Source organism: Heteronotia binoei, chromosome 18 (genome assembly GCF_032191835.1).
Source record: "Heteronotia binoei isolate CCM8104 ecotype False Entrance Well chromosome 18, APGP_CSIRO_Hbin_v1, whole genome shotgun sequence".
In the NCBI taxonomy this organism is placed as follows: Eukaryota; Metazoa; Chordata; class Lepidosauria; order Squamata; family Gekkonidae; genus Heteronotia; species Heteronotia binoei.
This window is the reverse complement of record NC_083240.1, coordinates 24,454,602-24,468,217: the sequence shown is the minus strand read 5'-3', so window position 1 is coordinate 24,468,217 and position 13,616 is coordinate 24,454,602. Positions and strand designations below refer to the sequence as shown.

The 13,616-nt window shown below is 48.7% G+C and overlaps 1 protein-coding gene and 1 long non-coding RNA gene across 2 annotated transcripts in view; both read left to right on the top strand.

Moving 5' to 3' along the window:
• Positions 1-6,590, top strand: part of ELN (elastin) — a 38,207-nt gene extending 31,617 nt beyond the window's left edge. The window contains exons 22-27 of the mRNA XM_060259632.1: positions 158-289; positions 1,367-1,414; positions 2,605-2,643; positions 4,497-4,580; positions 6,392-6,453; positions 6,564-6,590. Coding sequence (XP_060115615.1) covers positions 158-289; positions 1,367-1,414; positions 2,605-2,643; positions 4,497-4,580; positions 6,392-6,453; positions 6,564-6,590 — 392 coding nt within the window. The remainder of the gene's footprint in view (positions 1-157; positions 290-1,366; positions 1,415-2,604; positions 2,644-4,496; positions 4,581-6,391; positions 6,454-6,563) is intronic.
• Positions 6,591-9,673: 3,083 nt separating this feature from the next.
• LOC132586920 (uncharacterized) lies at positions 9,674-13,616 on the top strand. Its single transcript, XR_009556395.1, has 2 exons — positions 9,674-9,872; positions 12,794-13,616. It is a non-coding gene; the product is annotated as an uncharacterized LOC132586920 (long non-coding RNA).

Genomic DNA, 13,616 nt, shown 5'->3' with positions numbered 1-13,616 from the left:
AGCTTTCCTCTTCTATGTGACAGTAATCCTAGGAGAGCTTAATTAAGTTGCGGACAGTAGATGAGGGCCATGCCTCTTCCTTGCCAATGTGTGATGATCACCATCGGACAAGCTTCTGTCTCAGAGTGGACCTCTAAAACTTTCAATCTCTCTGCAGGTGCTGGAGGCGTGCCCGGCGTGGGAGGTGTGCCCGGCGTGGGAGGTGTGCCCGGCGTGGGAGGAGTGCCCGGCGTGGGAGGCGTGCCCGGCGTGGGAGGCGTACCTGGCGTGGGAGGCATACCTGGTGCAGGTAACTGATTCTTTTGCTACCCCTCAATAACTGCCTCCTCCCATATAAACCTACCCGTGGATGAAGAAGATCTTTCTTTGACTCCAGGTTCCCACACTGTCTGTAGTGCAGTGGGTCAGGAGTCAAGACAGGGTCTTTTCTGTAGTGGCACCATGGAACTCCCTACCCAAAGAGGCCTGCTCTGCCCCGTTTCCTCAGGCATCCGTTTCTGATTCCTCAAAGACTTTTTGATCCTGCTGATGACTACAAAACTGCCAAGCTGATTTTTTTTCTTACAGCAAGGATTTTTAATAGGATTTTTAACTTACAGTTTGCTTGAAATAGTTCTGACAGTTTTGATTTGATTATTACTTTAGAGTTTTATTTTGCAGTATGGCATTCCTCTCCCCCCCCCCCATGATTTTGTTGGCAGCCTTGTAGATGGGCCTGCTCATTAAAATGTTCTAAATAAATAAATATTGGTGCTCAGATCCTCCTCACTTGCGAATCTTTTATTGTGAGATGCTCATTTGCAAAGCCCAGGTCCCATGGATCAAGATGGCCAACCGTGAGGGCAAGCCTGAAGGGAAGCTTTAGGCAACAGGTTTTCTGACAGGAACCATTTCTTTCAGGCCTCATTTTGGGCAGGAGCTCACAGGAGCGGACCTCCGGAATCTCCAAATTTTATTGTGCTCTTTCTTTCTTACCCCCTCTCCCTCCACAATACTTGCTTCTGGACTCCACTGTTCAAACCCCCTGTGAGAATTTTGCTGAACTCTTAAGATTTGACAAGATTTTTAATATTTTTCCCCACAAAAAATGGGGAAATAAGCAAAACATAAAGTAGACAGATGGAAATCTTCATCATGCCACCGTGGCCACATAGGAGAAAGTAATTTTTAAAAGTATGATGGGAGTAAGGTTTTATTATGACGATTATAATTCAGGAAGCATTTTAAGGTAGATGCTGAGCTGATATAATTTAGTAGGCCTTCTGGTGATGTCGGGGTGTGCGGCGTATGCACATGAGTTGTGCTAATGAGCTCCAACACCTCTTGTTCTACAAAATGACCCCTGATTCTTTTCCATGTTTCACAGGGATCCCCCAGATTGGAGCACAGCCTGGAGCCAAGCCCCCGAAATATGGTACGTACGTGGGATTAGAACCCCCTGTGTGGTCCTGGCCATCCTGTCCTCTAAAAGGGGGATGGATCCAGCAGAAGATGGGAAACCAAGAGGCTGCAGAGATCATTTCTGGTCCAAGCCAAGTCCAAGAGGTCACCTTTCATACCCCTGTGAATTAACTCAAGGTCCCAATCTGGCAGGATGTTCTCCTTTCCCAGCCCCAATGACACAACCACAGATTGAACCTGCTGGAAACAGCTGCTATCCATCTGCCTCTACTAATGGCGGGGCTTTTTTTGAGCAGGAACACACAGGGATGCAGTTCTGGCTGGCTTGGTGTCTGGGGGTGTGGCCTAATGTGCAAGTGAGTTCCTGCTGACTAATGGCACCCCGAGTCTGCCAGCTAAGAGGGCTGGTTTCACTGTACTGCTTGTGAAGGCCACCTGACTGCCCTTCCCTCGACCACAAAGGGAAATATGACAGTGAAAGGTAGGATTAGAACGCAGATCCATGGACAGCAATCCTGGATCTGCATCAGTGAAAAATGGTTTCAGAGGGCAGCCATGTTGGTCTGCAGTAGAACACTTAGACCGATTTCCCACTAGTCTTATGCTGCTCTCACTCTCCTCTTCTCCTTGGGGCTTCTGTCAGATTTCACACTATCAGCCCCGGGGCTGCAACTCACTCTGCCTCTTTTCCACAGCAAACAAGATCCTCTAAAAACCAGTTTCTGTTTGCTGAGCGAAAAAGGCAAAGCTAGTTGCAGCCCCAGGGCAGATAGTGTGAAATCTGACGGAAGCCCCAAGGAGAAGAGGAGAGTGAGAGCAGCTTAAGGCTAGTGGGAAATAGGTCTTATTCTAGTTCAGTGGCTCCTTAGAGACCCACCAGAGTTTCAGGGTGAGAGCTTTCCAGAATCAAAGCTCCCTTCATCAGACACAAGTAGGAATGAAGATCTCCAGGTTTTTATATCTCAGCCAGAAGGTGGGAGGGGTATTGTAGAGAATGCTTGTAAAGTAGACAAAGGTACAAATGCATGTCAGTAATCATCTTGACCAGAGCAGAAGGGAAAGGCTTGAGGACAGAAAATTAGCACCTGCAATGAGATAAGAAACCTCTGTCCTAATTCAGTCCAGCAGGTTGTAGTTTCCATTATTTTGAATGAACTCAAAAAATGGGTACATGCTTCTGACTTTGTTCCTTGTCCCTAACAGGTGTACCAGGGGCTGGACTGGGTGGAGTCGGCGTAGGAGGTATGGCGGCGGGTACAGAAGGGGGTGGGTCGGGAAGAGGGACACCAGTTGCAAGGAATCCTGGGAGGCTGGGGCATTCTGTGCAGGCAGAGCATTCTGTGTGTGGGGCAGAAATAGCACTCCCAGTGCCACCTTTGGCTGTGGTGCAAGATGGTTTCCTCACATGAAGCTGCCTTATAGTGAATCAGACCCTTGGTCCATCAAAGTCAGTATTGTCTACTCAGACTGGCGGTAGCTCTCCATGGTCTTGGGCAGAGGTCTTTCACATCACCTCCTGCCTGGTCCTTTAACTGGAGATGCTGGGGATTGAACTTGGGACCTTCTGCATGCCAGGCAGATGCTTTGCCACTGAACCACAGCTCCTCCCCAGTTTTCCAGCTAAAGTGGGAGGCAAACAAGCAACTACATGTTGTCTCCGCTGTCTCTTGGGTCTGACCCTCCCCCCCTCCATCCACACACACTTCAGAACAGGGCTTTTTTTTGTAGCAGGAACTCCTTTGCATATTAGGCTACACCCCTCTGCTGTAGCCAATCCTCCAAGAACTTACAGTATGCCCTGTAAGAAGAGTCCTGTAAGCTCTTGGAGGATTGGCTACATCAGGAGGGTGTAGCCTAATATGCAAAGGAGTTCCTGCTACAAAATAAAAGCCCTATTTCAGAACATGTGAAAATATAAGGCTGCCCGGTCCCCACTCAGGCTGTCAGTCCACCTACTTCATCCTCATCTCCTTTAACCAGCAGTGTCTCTGTTCTTTCCCAGCCCCTGAAACCAGAGAGGCTGAGGATTCTGTTTTGAAACCTGAGACCTGCATGCTCTGCTGCTGAGTTGTGGGCCTGTCACTAATACAGAAAACCAGACTCTCCCAGGCAGTCCCCACATGGAGCAATGTACCTCTGAACACGAACAGAGTGCCTGAGCAACCGGGCCTCCCCCACATCCCAGAGTTAATTACTGACTCCAGCTTGTTAGAGAGAGGGAATTGTAAGCCAGCTGGAGCCCCAGCACCTGTTTCTTAAGAAAACAAATCCTGGTGGACTGACCATAAGAGGAGGAGGCACTGGAATAGATTTGGAGGTAAAGGCTCCTTCTCTGCTGAGCTGCCTTCCCGAGGACTGCACCTCCCATGGTTCTTCTGCCATGGATACTGAGGTTTAAAGCATGAGTCAGGATGCTCACAGTGGAAAACTGGGCCATCCACAATCTCCCAGAACGATGTGAGAGAAGCCTAGTTTCTCTGAGTGTCTCTCTCACACACAGTGCTTTTAATAACACTTCCCTTCTTTGCAGGGCTGTTTGTAGGAACGATATCCAAAGTTCTTTTGAGTCCTTAGGGAAATCACTCTGTCACCGTGACATGTTGTGGTCAGATTTTGTTGTCGTAGGGATGCTAGTCTCCAGGTGGGACCTGGGAATGACCTGGAATTACAGCGTATCTTGAGACAACAGAGATCAGTTCCCCTGGAGAAAAGGGATGCTTTGGAAGGGTGGACTCGACGGCATTGTGCCCCACTAAGGTCCCTGTTCTCTCCAGTCTCCATCCTCAAATCTCCAGGAGTTTCCCAACCTGGATCTGGCAACTCATACCCCTCCATCCACTGCTGGTGGCCGGAGGGGACCTGGTAACCCTAGTGTCAAGGATAATTGATTTGATAACCCCTTTGCTTGTCGTTTGTGAACCTCAAAGCATATCAGGGCCAGTACAGCGGCAGCGATTCTGCCCAATGCAAGAGAGGTCATCCACAGCTGCCCAGTCCCTCAGCTCAGTATCCATTTTAAGCTGTGGCACGGTTTGGAATTGCCCCCGGTGCAGGACACTGAGGCAAGGTTTCTGACAGAGCCTGTTTTTCCACAGGCCTTGGCGGCCGAGGAGGATTCGGAGTCCCCGGTTATGGGGGCATTGGACTTGGAGGCGTGGGAGCCGGAGGGCTGACTCCCGGTGTGTAGAGGCGCATCTCCTGGAATACCTGAAGGGGGAAAAGCCCTCACTTTCCCCACACTCCCTGCTCAAATCAGATGAACAGAAAACAATCACAGCAAAGTGTCTCAGGACCTAAATTTTATGTATTTTCTTATTTATGCTGTTTGTAGTCCGCCTTTCTTATTGGGACTCAAGGTGGATTACACAGCTTTCTGCACAAGTCAGCAAACGTGGCCATATTGTTGACATTTGAGTCATTATTGTTGAATTTAAAGGTTATAAAAGGGTTAAGATAGTCCCCTATGCACACACCAGTCATTTCCATCTCTGGGGTGACGTCACATCACAACGTTTTCACGGCAGACTTTTTTACAGGGTGGTTTGCCATTGCCTTCCCCAGTCCTCTACACTTTACCCCCAGTAAGCTGGGTACTCATTTGATCGACCTCAGAAGGATGGAAGGCTGAGGCTACCTAGAGCCGGCTACCTGAACCCAGCTTCCGCTGGGATCGAACTCAGGTCGTGATTAGAGAGTTTGACTGCAGTACTGCAGCTTTACCACTCTGCGCCACGGGGCTTTCTAAAGACTATACACTTATTTTATTTCTTAAAATATTCACATCCTGTCTTTCCATTTGGCCCAAGGTAGCTTACAAAAACAATTAAAACATTATAAATAGCAACTAAATAAATGTAAACCTCTTCTCTGCCAAAAAGATGCTGTCTGCTTTTACCCCATCAAACAATTAAGTAGGAATCTGACATGTTCAGAGTTCACACTCTGTATTTCTCCCAAATCAAGCATGCATTCTTTTGTGTATTTCTTTGGATTTTAGAAAAAGTATTTTACAAATCTGTTTATGGTTAGCAGGCCTTTTGATTTTTAAACACTCAAATCAGGAGCGTGTGTTTTGTGAACTTGGGAGAGGGGGACAATATTAAGAGTTAGCTTGAAGATAGTTTCAGGTGGGTAGCCATCTGCAGTAGAAGAGCAAGATTTGAACCCAGTAGCACCTTAAAGACCATCCTTAATGATCAGTACCGCTGCAACTTCTGCCTACATACCCACCCTTCCGAGCCAGTTTGGTGTAGTGGTTAAGTGTGCGGACCTTTATCTGGGAGAACTGGGTTTGATTCCCCACTCCTCCACTTGCAGCTGCTGGAATGGCCTTGGGTCAGCCATAGCTCTGGCAGAGGTTGTCCTTGAAAGGGCAGCTGCTGTGAGAGCTCTCTCAGCCCCACCCACCTCACAGGGTGTCTGTTGTGGGGGAGGAAGATAAAGGAGATTGTGAGCCACTCTGAGGGGAGGGCGGAATATAAATCCAATGTCGTTGTTTTACAAATCCCACGCTCTCGACTTTGCACCCCTTTGCCACAAGTCTTTTTCCTCCTGCTGATCTTTGGAAATATCAGCATCCACCTTTCCTTCAAGTCAGCTTCCAACAGCCTCCACAACTACATCAGTTAACCTAAATAAACAAGAAGTTCCTTCTCTACTCAGCTTCCTTGACCTTGAGAAGACCTTCCTGATAGGGTTGCCAACCTCCAGTTGCTGCCTGGAGTTATCCTCTTATTACAGCTGATCTTCAGACTGAAGAGACCAGTTTCTGCTGAGAAGGAAAGGGCAGCTTTAGAGCATCAATCACATCCCTGTTGAGCTGCCTCCCCCAAACTCCGTCCTCTCCAGGCCCCCCAAAATCTTCAGGAATCTCCCAAGACAAAGTTGCAGCCCTTTCCCCACTGCATCTCTATTTAGTGCCCACCGCCCTGGCATGTAGGCTGTTTCCTTTCATGACAAAATTATGACTTTCTCTTCTTACGTTGCACAGGGTTACAGTATCCAGGCGGTGTTAAACCACCCAAAACAGGTAATATGAAACGGAATCTTCCAGTAAGGGGTGCAGGTGGGGCTACCAACCTCCAGTCCAAAGAAAGTTTCCTTCAGGGAGATGAGGTGGTGTTGATAAATTGTTTATGGGGGTCTTTCCCTTCGAACAACAGAATAATGGTCCATTCTTTGAGCAATGAGGGGTCTCTCATTGACTTTTGCTGGAGAGACAATACAGAACTGGTGATTTCAGTTACTATGCGGGCCTATTTTGGAGGTGTTTGGACTTGTATTTGAGAAAGTGTGTATTTTCCTAATTGCAGTTCCGAGTATGTATTGGTTGCGCTGCATGTTTTGGACACTGTTGTATTCTGTACTGTTGTGACTTTATGAACCACACACATATAATATATTTTGTTTATTATTTGAATACATGATGTCCTCATCACAGTATTAGGAGTGTATACTGGATTGCTTAGAATACTGTGACCTTCTCATTGTTTACTGTGAAACAGCTTGGCAGTAGATTCTTAAAGACTGTGAAAAAGAAATAATATTTTGTATAACAGCCTTGTGGAACTTGCTGCCACAAGAAGTAGCAGTGGCCACTGGCTTAGATGAGTTGACACAGGGCTAGACAAGTGGAGTATAGATCTACTACCATGGTAACCAGTTTGGTGTAGTGGTTAAGTGTGCAGACTCTTACCCGGCAGAACTGGGTGATTCCTCACTCCTTCACTTTCAGCTGCTGGAATGGCCTTGGGTCAGCCATAGCTCTTGCAGAGCTGTCCTTGAAAGGGCAGCTTCTGGGAGAGCTCTCTCAGCCCCACCTACCTCACAGGTTGTTTGTTGTGGGGGAGAACATAAGAGAAGCCATGTTGGATCAGGCCAATGACCCATCTAGTCCAACACTCTGTGTTCCACAGTGGCAAAAAAACAAACAGGTGCCATTAGGAGATCCATCAGTGGGGCCAGGACAATAGAAGCCCTCCCACTATTCCCTCCCCGCCAAGCAGCAAGAATACAGAGCATCAGTGCCCCAGACAGAGAGTTCCGACAATACGCTGTGGCTAATAGCTACTGATGGACCTCTTCTCCATATGCTTATCCAATCCCCTCTTGAAGTTGTCTATGCTTGTAGCCGCTGCCACCTCCTGTGGCAGTGAATTCCATGTACTAATCACCCTTTGGGTGAAGAAGTAAAGATAAAGGAGATTGTGAGCCGCTCTGGGACTCTTAAGATTCAGAGTGAAGGGCGAGGTATAAATCCAGTATCTTCTTCATCTTCTTAAATGGGGCCTCCGGGATCCAAAGGCACAGAGCCTCTTGCTGTCCAATGCTGGGCAGCAATCAGTAGCTGAGGGCTCCCAGCAGCAGGTCTGCTTGTAATATCTGACTGGCTGCTATTGGAAACAGGATGCTGGACCAGACAGGTCACTTTCCAGTCCAGCATGGCAGCTCTTAAGCATACTATCTGTGACGGTCCATTCATACTTGCTGCAGTTGCAATTATCAAAAGATGAACCTTCCTGTCTGAACCAGACATGCAAACTGTTTTTCCCTCAAACCTCTTTTGAACACCCCCCCCCCTCTTCTTTTCATTACAGGAGGTATTCCCCAAGTTTTAAATGGGTTATCTCCCATATCTCCAGGTATGTCCTCTGGATTAGTTTCTGTTGGATGATATGATGATATTGGATTTATACCCCGCCTTCCACAAAAAAAGGGCGGGGCGCCCTCCACTCTGAGAGAAGAGCCCCGTGGCGCAGAGTGGTAAAGCTGCAGTATTGCAGTCGGATCCCCCTGCTCACGACCTGAGTTTGATTCCAGCGGAAGCTGGTTCAGATAGCTGGCTCGAGGTTGACTCAGCCTTCCATCCTTCTGAGCTCGGTAAAATGAGTACTCAACTTGCTGGTGGGAAAATGTAATGACCGGGGAAGGCAATGGCAGACCACCCCGTAAAAAGGTCTGCTGTGAAAACATTGTGAAAGCAGCGTCACCCCAGAGTCGAAAAATGACTGGTGCTTGCACAGGGGACCTTTCCTTTCTCCACTCTGAATCTCAGAGCAGCTCACAATCTCCTTTTACCTTCCGCCCCCCCCCCCCACAACAGACTCCCTGTGAGGTAGGTGGGGCTGAGAGAGTTCCTGCAGCAGCTGCCTCTTTCAAGGACAACTTTTGTGAGAGCCATGGCTGACCCAAGGCCATTCCAGCAGCTGCAAGTGGAGGAGTGGGGAATCAAACCCGGTTCTCCCAGATAACAGTCCACACACTTAACCACTACACCAAACTGGATCTGGGTCTGGAGAGAATGCAATGAAAGATTTCCCCAAAAGGGCCAGTGATAGCTACTGGAAGTGTTCGTGGCATGGGTTCAAATGAGGTGACAATTGTGCTGAGGGAGGGAAGGAATACTAAAAGTTTTCCCTGGGTTAGGCTGCACTACATACAATACTGTGTGCTCCCTCCCACACACACTACTAGTACTAAAAGCCAGTTTGGTGTAGTGGTTATGTGTGTGGACTCTTATCTGGGAGAACTGGGTTTGATTCCCCACTCCTCCACTTGCAGCTGCTGGAATGGCCCTGGTTCAGCCATAGCTCTTGCAGAGTTGTCCTTTAAAGGGCAGCTTCTGGGAGAGCTCTCTCAGCCCCACCTACCTCACAGGGTGTCTGTTGTGGGGCAGGGGAAGGTAAAGAAGATTGCAAGCCACTCTGAGATTCAGAGTATAGGGCAGGGTATAATCCAATTTCTTCTTCTTCTAAGCAACTGGGTAATGTGAAGTGTTCAGTTTATGGGAGCAAAGCAGACTCTGCCTCAAAGGGCCAACCATGTTACACTGGGCAGAAAAGATAGGGGGGAAGGTTAGACCTCAGTCATAAACTGAGAGGCAGCATGGTGTAGTGGTTGGATTGATATCTGGGAGACCCAGGTTCAAGTCATCACTCTCCCATAATCCTGAGCCAGCCACACACAGCCTAATCTACCTCACAGGGTTGTTGTGAGGATAAAACAGAGGCAAGGAGAAGTATGTATGCCCCTTTGGGTCCCCCTCAAGGAGAAAAGTGGAGTATAAATGCATGGAAGTAAGTACACCACCTCGAGCACCTTGAAGGAAGAACAGGGTCAAAATGCACCAGATGGATAAATAGCAGGAATCCAAATAGGAGGGAGCCCATTGAGAAATAGTTGTGGGACTTTCCCCCTGATTTTTCCCCCCTGGGATGCCTTACATGCTTATTTGTGTCTGGGGGGGTGGGGGGAGCCAGTCACCTGAGGATGTTGCTGCATTAACCAGATTCTCCTGTTTTGTCTTTGGTTGGCAGGCCAATACGGCTATGGTGGTAAGTGTCAATCCTAGCTTGGGATGGAGGGAGGAAGACCAGAAGGGGCAGGCTGCTTGCCTCACCCTTGCTTTTTTCTCCTCCCCACAGGCAAACCCCCCAAGCCCTACGGAGCCCTGAGCGCACTGGGCTACAGAGGTAGGTGTTATTGTGCCTGGCTTAGGTAGCTCTTTCGTGTGTCCTGTGAAGTGCCAGCTTGCTGGGAACAACAAAGGAAAGGTCATGCAGTTCTAGAATTCAGGGACGCTGCTATGAAGCACATCGGAAGGAGACTCAGGGAGCACTTCTGGCAGCGCTGAGTTGTGACCCTTGCCAGTTCTTGCAGCAATGTGCTCCATACAGGGTATCCCGCTCTGGATTGGGAAAATCCTTGAGATTTGGGGTAAGAGAGGGGTTTGGGTAGAGGAAGGACTTCAGCGTGGCACAATGCTATGAAGTCTACCCTCTGAAGCAGCCATTTTCTCCAGGAGGATGGATCTTTGTCGTCTGGAGATCAATTGTAATATTGTGAGCTCTCCAGGCCCCACTTGGAGGTTGTGCAGCCCAAGAGTGAAGTCACTACAGACTGTGCAACAATAAATAACCCCCAAAGGGTTATTGGGACCAAAAATTTACTAAGTGTAATATACTACAAACGTATAACTTCTGTAGGTGACTCGTTCATATTGACTCATCAGCAATCACATAAGCAATCACAATACAAGCACAAACAATCACAAGATATATTTCTACAAAAATACAGTACAAGGTAGAGTTCCAATGCACAGGAGGTCGACTTGACGTCCTGCTTCAGAGTTTCTTCCAGCAAAGGTAAACTCTGCGTTCCCCTCTTCAATGGAGACAACTCCACTAATACAGTCACATTCCAAATGGAAGGCAACTCCAAACTCCAATAATTTATAACATCTCCTTTAGTACATTTACAATTAAGACACAAAGAGTCTTCATTCTCTGCTTACAAACTGGCACCAGCTCAAAAAACGGCTCAAGGCCCTGTAGAAGTTATAAGTTTCACCTATAGAAGTTATGATTCACCTATAGAAGTTATAAGTTTGTAGTACATTACACTTAGTAAATTTTTGGTCACTATAACCCTTTGGGTTATTTATTGTCCCACTTGGAAGTTGGCAACCCTAGTTCCATGCATAGTTGACAGACAGATTTGCTGTTGAAGGAGGTAGGGGTGGCCAGTGGTCTTTGATGGCATGAAGAAGAGATGGGGGTGATTCACAGCTGTCGTGAGAATCAAGGAAGCTGGACCAGACGCGTCGTTGCTCTGACCCAGCAGAGCTCATCTGGAGTAGTTGGAGCATGCCCCAAACCAGTAAACCACTGATATGGTACCTGTGAGCACCATGGTGCCTGCAAGAGTTGCTTTCTGATGCCTCCTTCCTCCTTCCCTAAAATGTCTCTTCCTCCAAGCAAAGAGTGAATCCTTGCTTTCCCTCCATCTCATTAGAGTGGGAGGGGCTTCAGGGTTTGCAGGGAGCACTCATTCAAAAACAGCTGACTCCATCATAGGGGATCCTTGGCTTGGAACATCCCAACATTGTATGACTGGCCACAGTCCCCATGACATCCATTTTAGGGTTTTCTGTGCCCTTCATTCATGACAGCCATTTTTGGTTGGCTGTTCCCTTCCTCATGGCAGCCATTTTGTGGTTGGCTTTGCCCTTCCTTCATTAATGCCATTTTCTGGTGAGCTGTGCCCTTCCCTCATGACAACCATTTTGTGGGGCACCTGCTCAGTGTTCTCGATTCCAAAAGTGTCCACAGGCTCAACAAGGTTGGAGACCTCTACCTAAACCGTGCCCCTAAGTAGCATCTCCTTGGTCTTACCCCAGTGAAGTAGTTCTCAGTAAAGGTTGCCAGGTCCTACCTTCTTGCTGGCAGGGGGTGGGAGAGAGATTTCCAGGGCTGAGGGGGACGGGGTGATGTCACAGCATGCAACATCCTCAGCATGATGATGTCATGCTGATGTCATTACACAGAAGTGATGCCATTACACAGGACATTGCACAGCGACACTCTGGTATTTGGGGCAAAACTCTAATAAAGTTTTGCCCAAAATACCAGAGCATGACCGTTCGACATTCCCATCATGATGACATCACTTCCATATGACCTCATCACTCTGGGGATGTCACACCCGGTGCTGACCGCTGAGGTGGGGCTTTCCCCCACCGGTTAACTGGCAGGCAACAAACAGGAACTTGCAAAATCGAGGGATCCCTCTTGCACCTGGGAACTGGCAGCCCTAGTAGAGAGGATTTCACAATTTTCATCCCTCGTACAAAAATCTCCAATCTGATTTCACTTCTCCATTGTGCAAATTGAACCCACGTTCCTTTATTTTTCATGCCGTCTCCTGTTCCTTCATAACCAAAATGCTCCTGTAAAGTGTGAGCCTTTTCAGTATTATTTGAGCATCCATAAACAGGCATTATATGTCTGTATATTATACATCTAAAGCACTGTGCATTTAGAAAATGTACATAATGAGGGACAGATCTGCAACCCAACAGTGAAATTCAGGCAACTGAAATCACTGACAAGAAACAAAACAGGGACATTTCCCCAGTTCCTAACCTCTGATGAATCCACTTAACAGTGGTCAGTTGGACTAGACCAAGGAGATCTATATCTACTGTTCCTTGTGACAAGCCGTGTCCTGAGTTCCAGTTCTGGGCGTAGTTCATAAATATCTCAAGGTGCAAGCAGGAGCTGATTATACTGCTGGCAAAAGCTTAAGAAAATGCTAGGAGAACATACGGCCACCTGAGGCTGCCTTATACCGAGTCAGGCACTATCTTGTTCTGTTAAGGTCAATATTGCCTACTCAGACTGGCAGCTGCTCTCCTGCACCCCAGGCTTGGGGGTTTTCACATCCCCTTCTCCCTTTCTTCTTTTCACCAGCGGAAAAGCTGGTAGGATCCAACCCAGTGTTCTCCCTCCGCTCCCACCCACCCCAAATTTTTTCTTAACTCCAGCTGTGACCGGCAGGTGAGATGTGCCTCCTGCTCCCCCACCCCATGGTGACAATCTTTTCTCTCCCGCAGGTGGGATCGGCCGCAAGAGAAAGTAGCCCCGCTGGACTTCACACCATTCACCTCATGAACTTTGGTGCTACTGCCTGTTTTCCAATGTACCTCCCCACCCCGAGTACAGCAGAGAATCCACCACCACCTCCACCACCTTGTGCCTCGCCCCACGTCCCCCAGCCAGTCTCCCCCCCCCCCGTCCTTCGTCCCTCTCACTGGTGCTACGACCATCCTGTGGGGAACACCCTCCCTGCCTTCCCCCCCTCCCCGGGGCTCTTTGGTGCTGCAGCCAAGGAGGGGCTGCTCGTGGAGGGGGCCGCCCCAGCACTTTAACCTGCTCCTGAGCCCCGTGACCACACGCGGGGGTCAGTAGCCCCTGGCCAGTCGGCCCTGCCCCCCGTCAACTCCATCTCTGCAGGCTCCTCTTTGGATGGAAGGGGGGGTGCCACTCGTTAACCCTGGGCCCCCGAACTGGAGCCCTTTTCTCCTGTCCCGGTACGCTGCCTGCTCACACAGGGAGCAGCTCGGGTCAGTCCAGCGGTGCCAACGGGATTAACCTCAATCCCGCAGCGGCTGCCAGCTGCCACCCCCTTGGCGGATTAGCCCCGCCAGTCTGCGTCCAGCATATCTAATGCGGGCAGCGTCACGTCGTCTAGATCCGAGCAAGCGGGGAGCCCCCGTGCCTCTCCGGGATCCCCCGTCCACGAACGGCTGACCTGCTCCACGTCTTCATGCTACTCACTTCGATGTAACTTGGATGGGACACTTTTTATAAAGAAGATCCATAACTGCTTTCCCCTCAAAGAATAAAATCAACTAATAAATAACTTTTTAAAGGAAA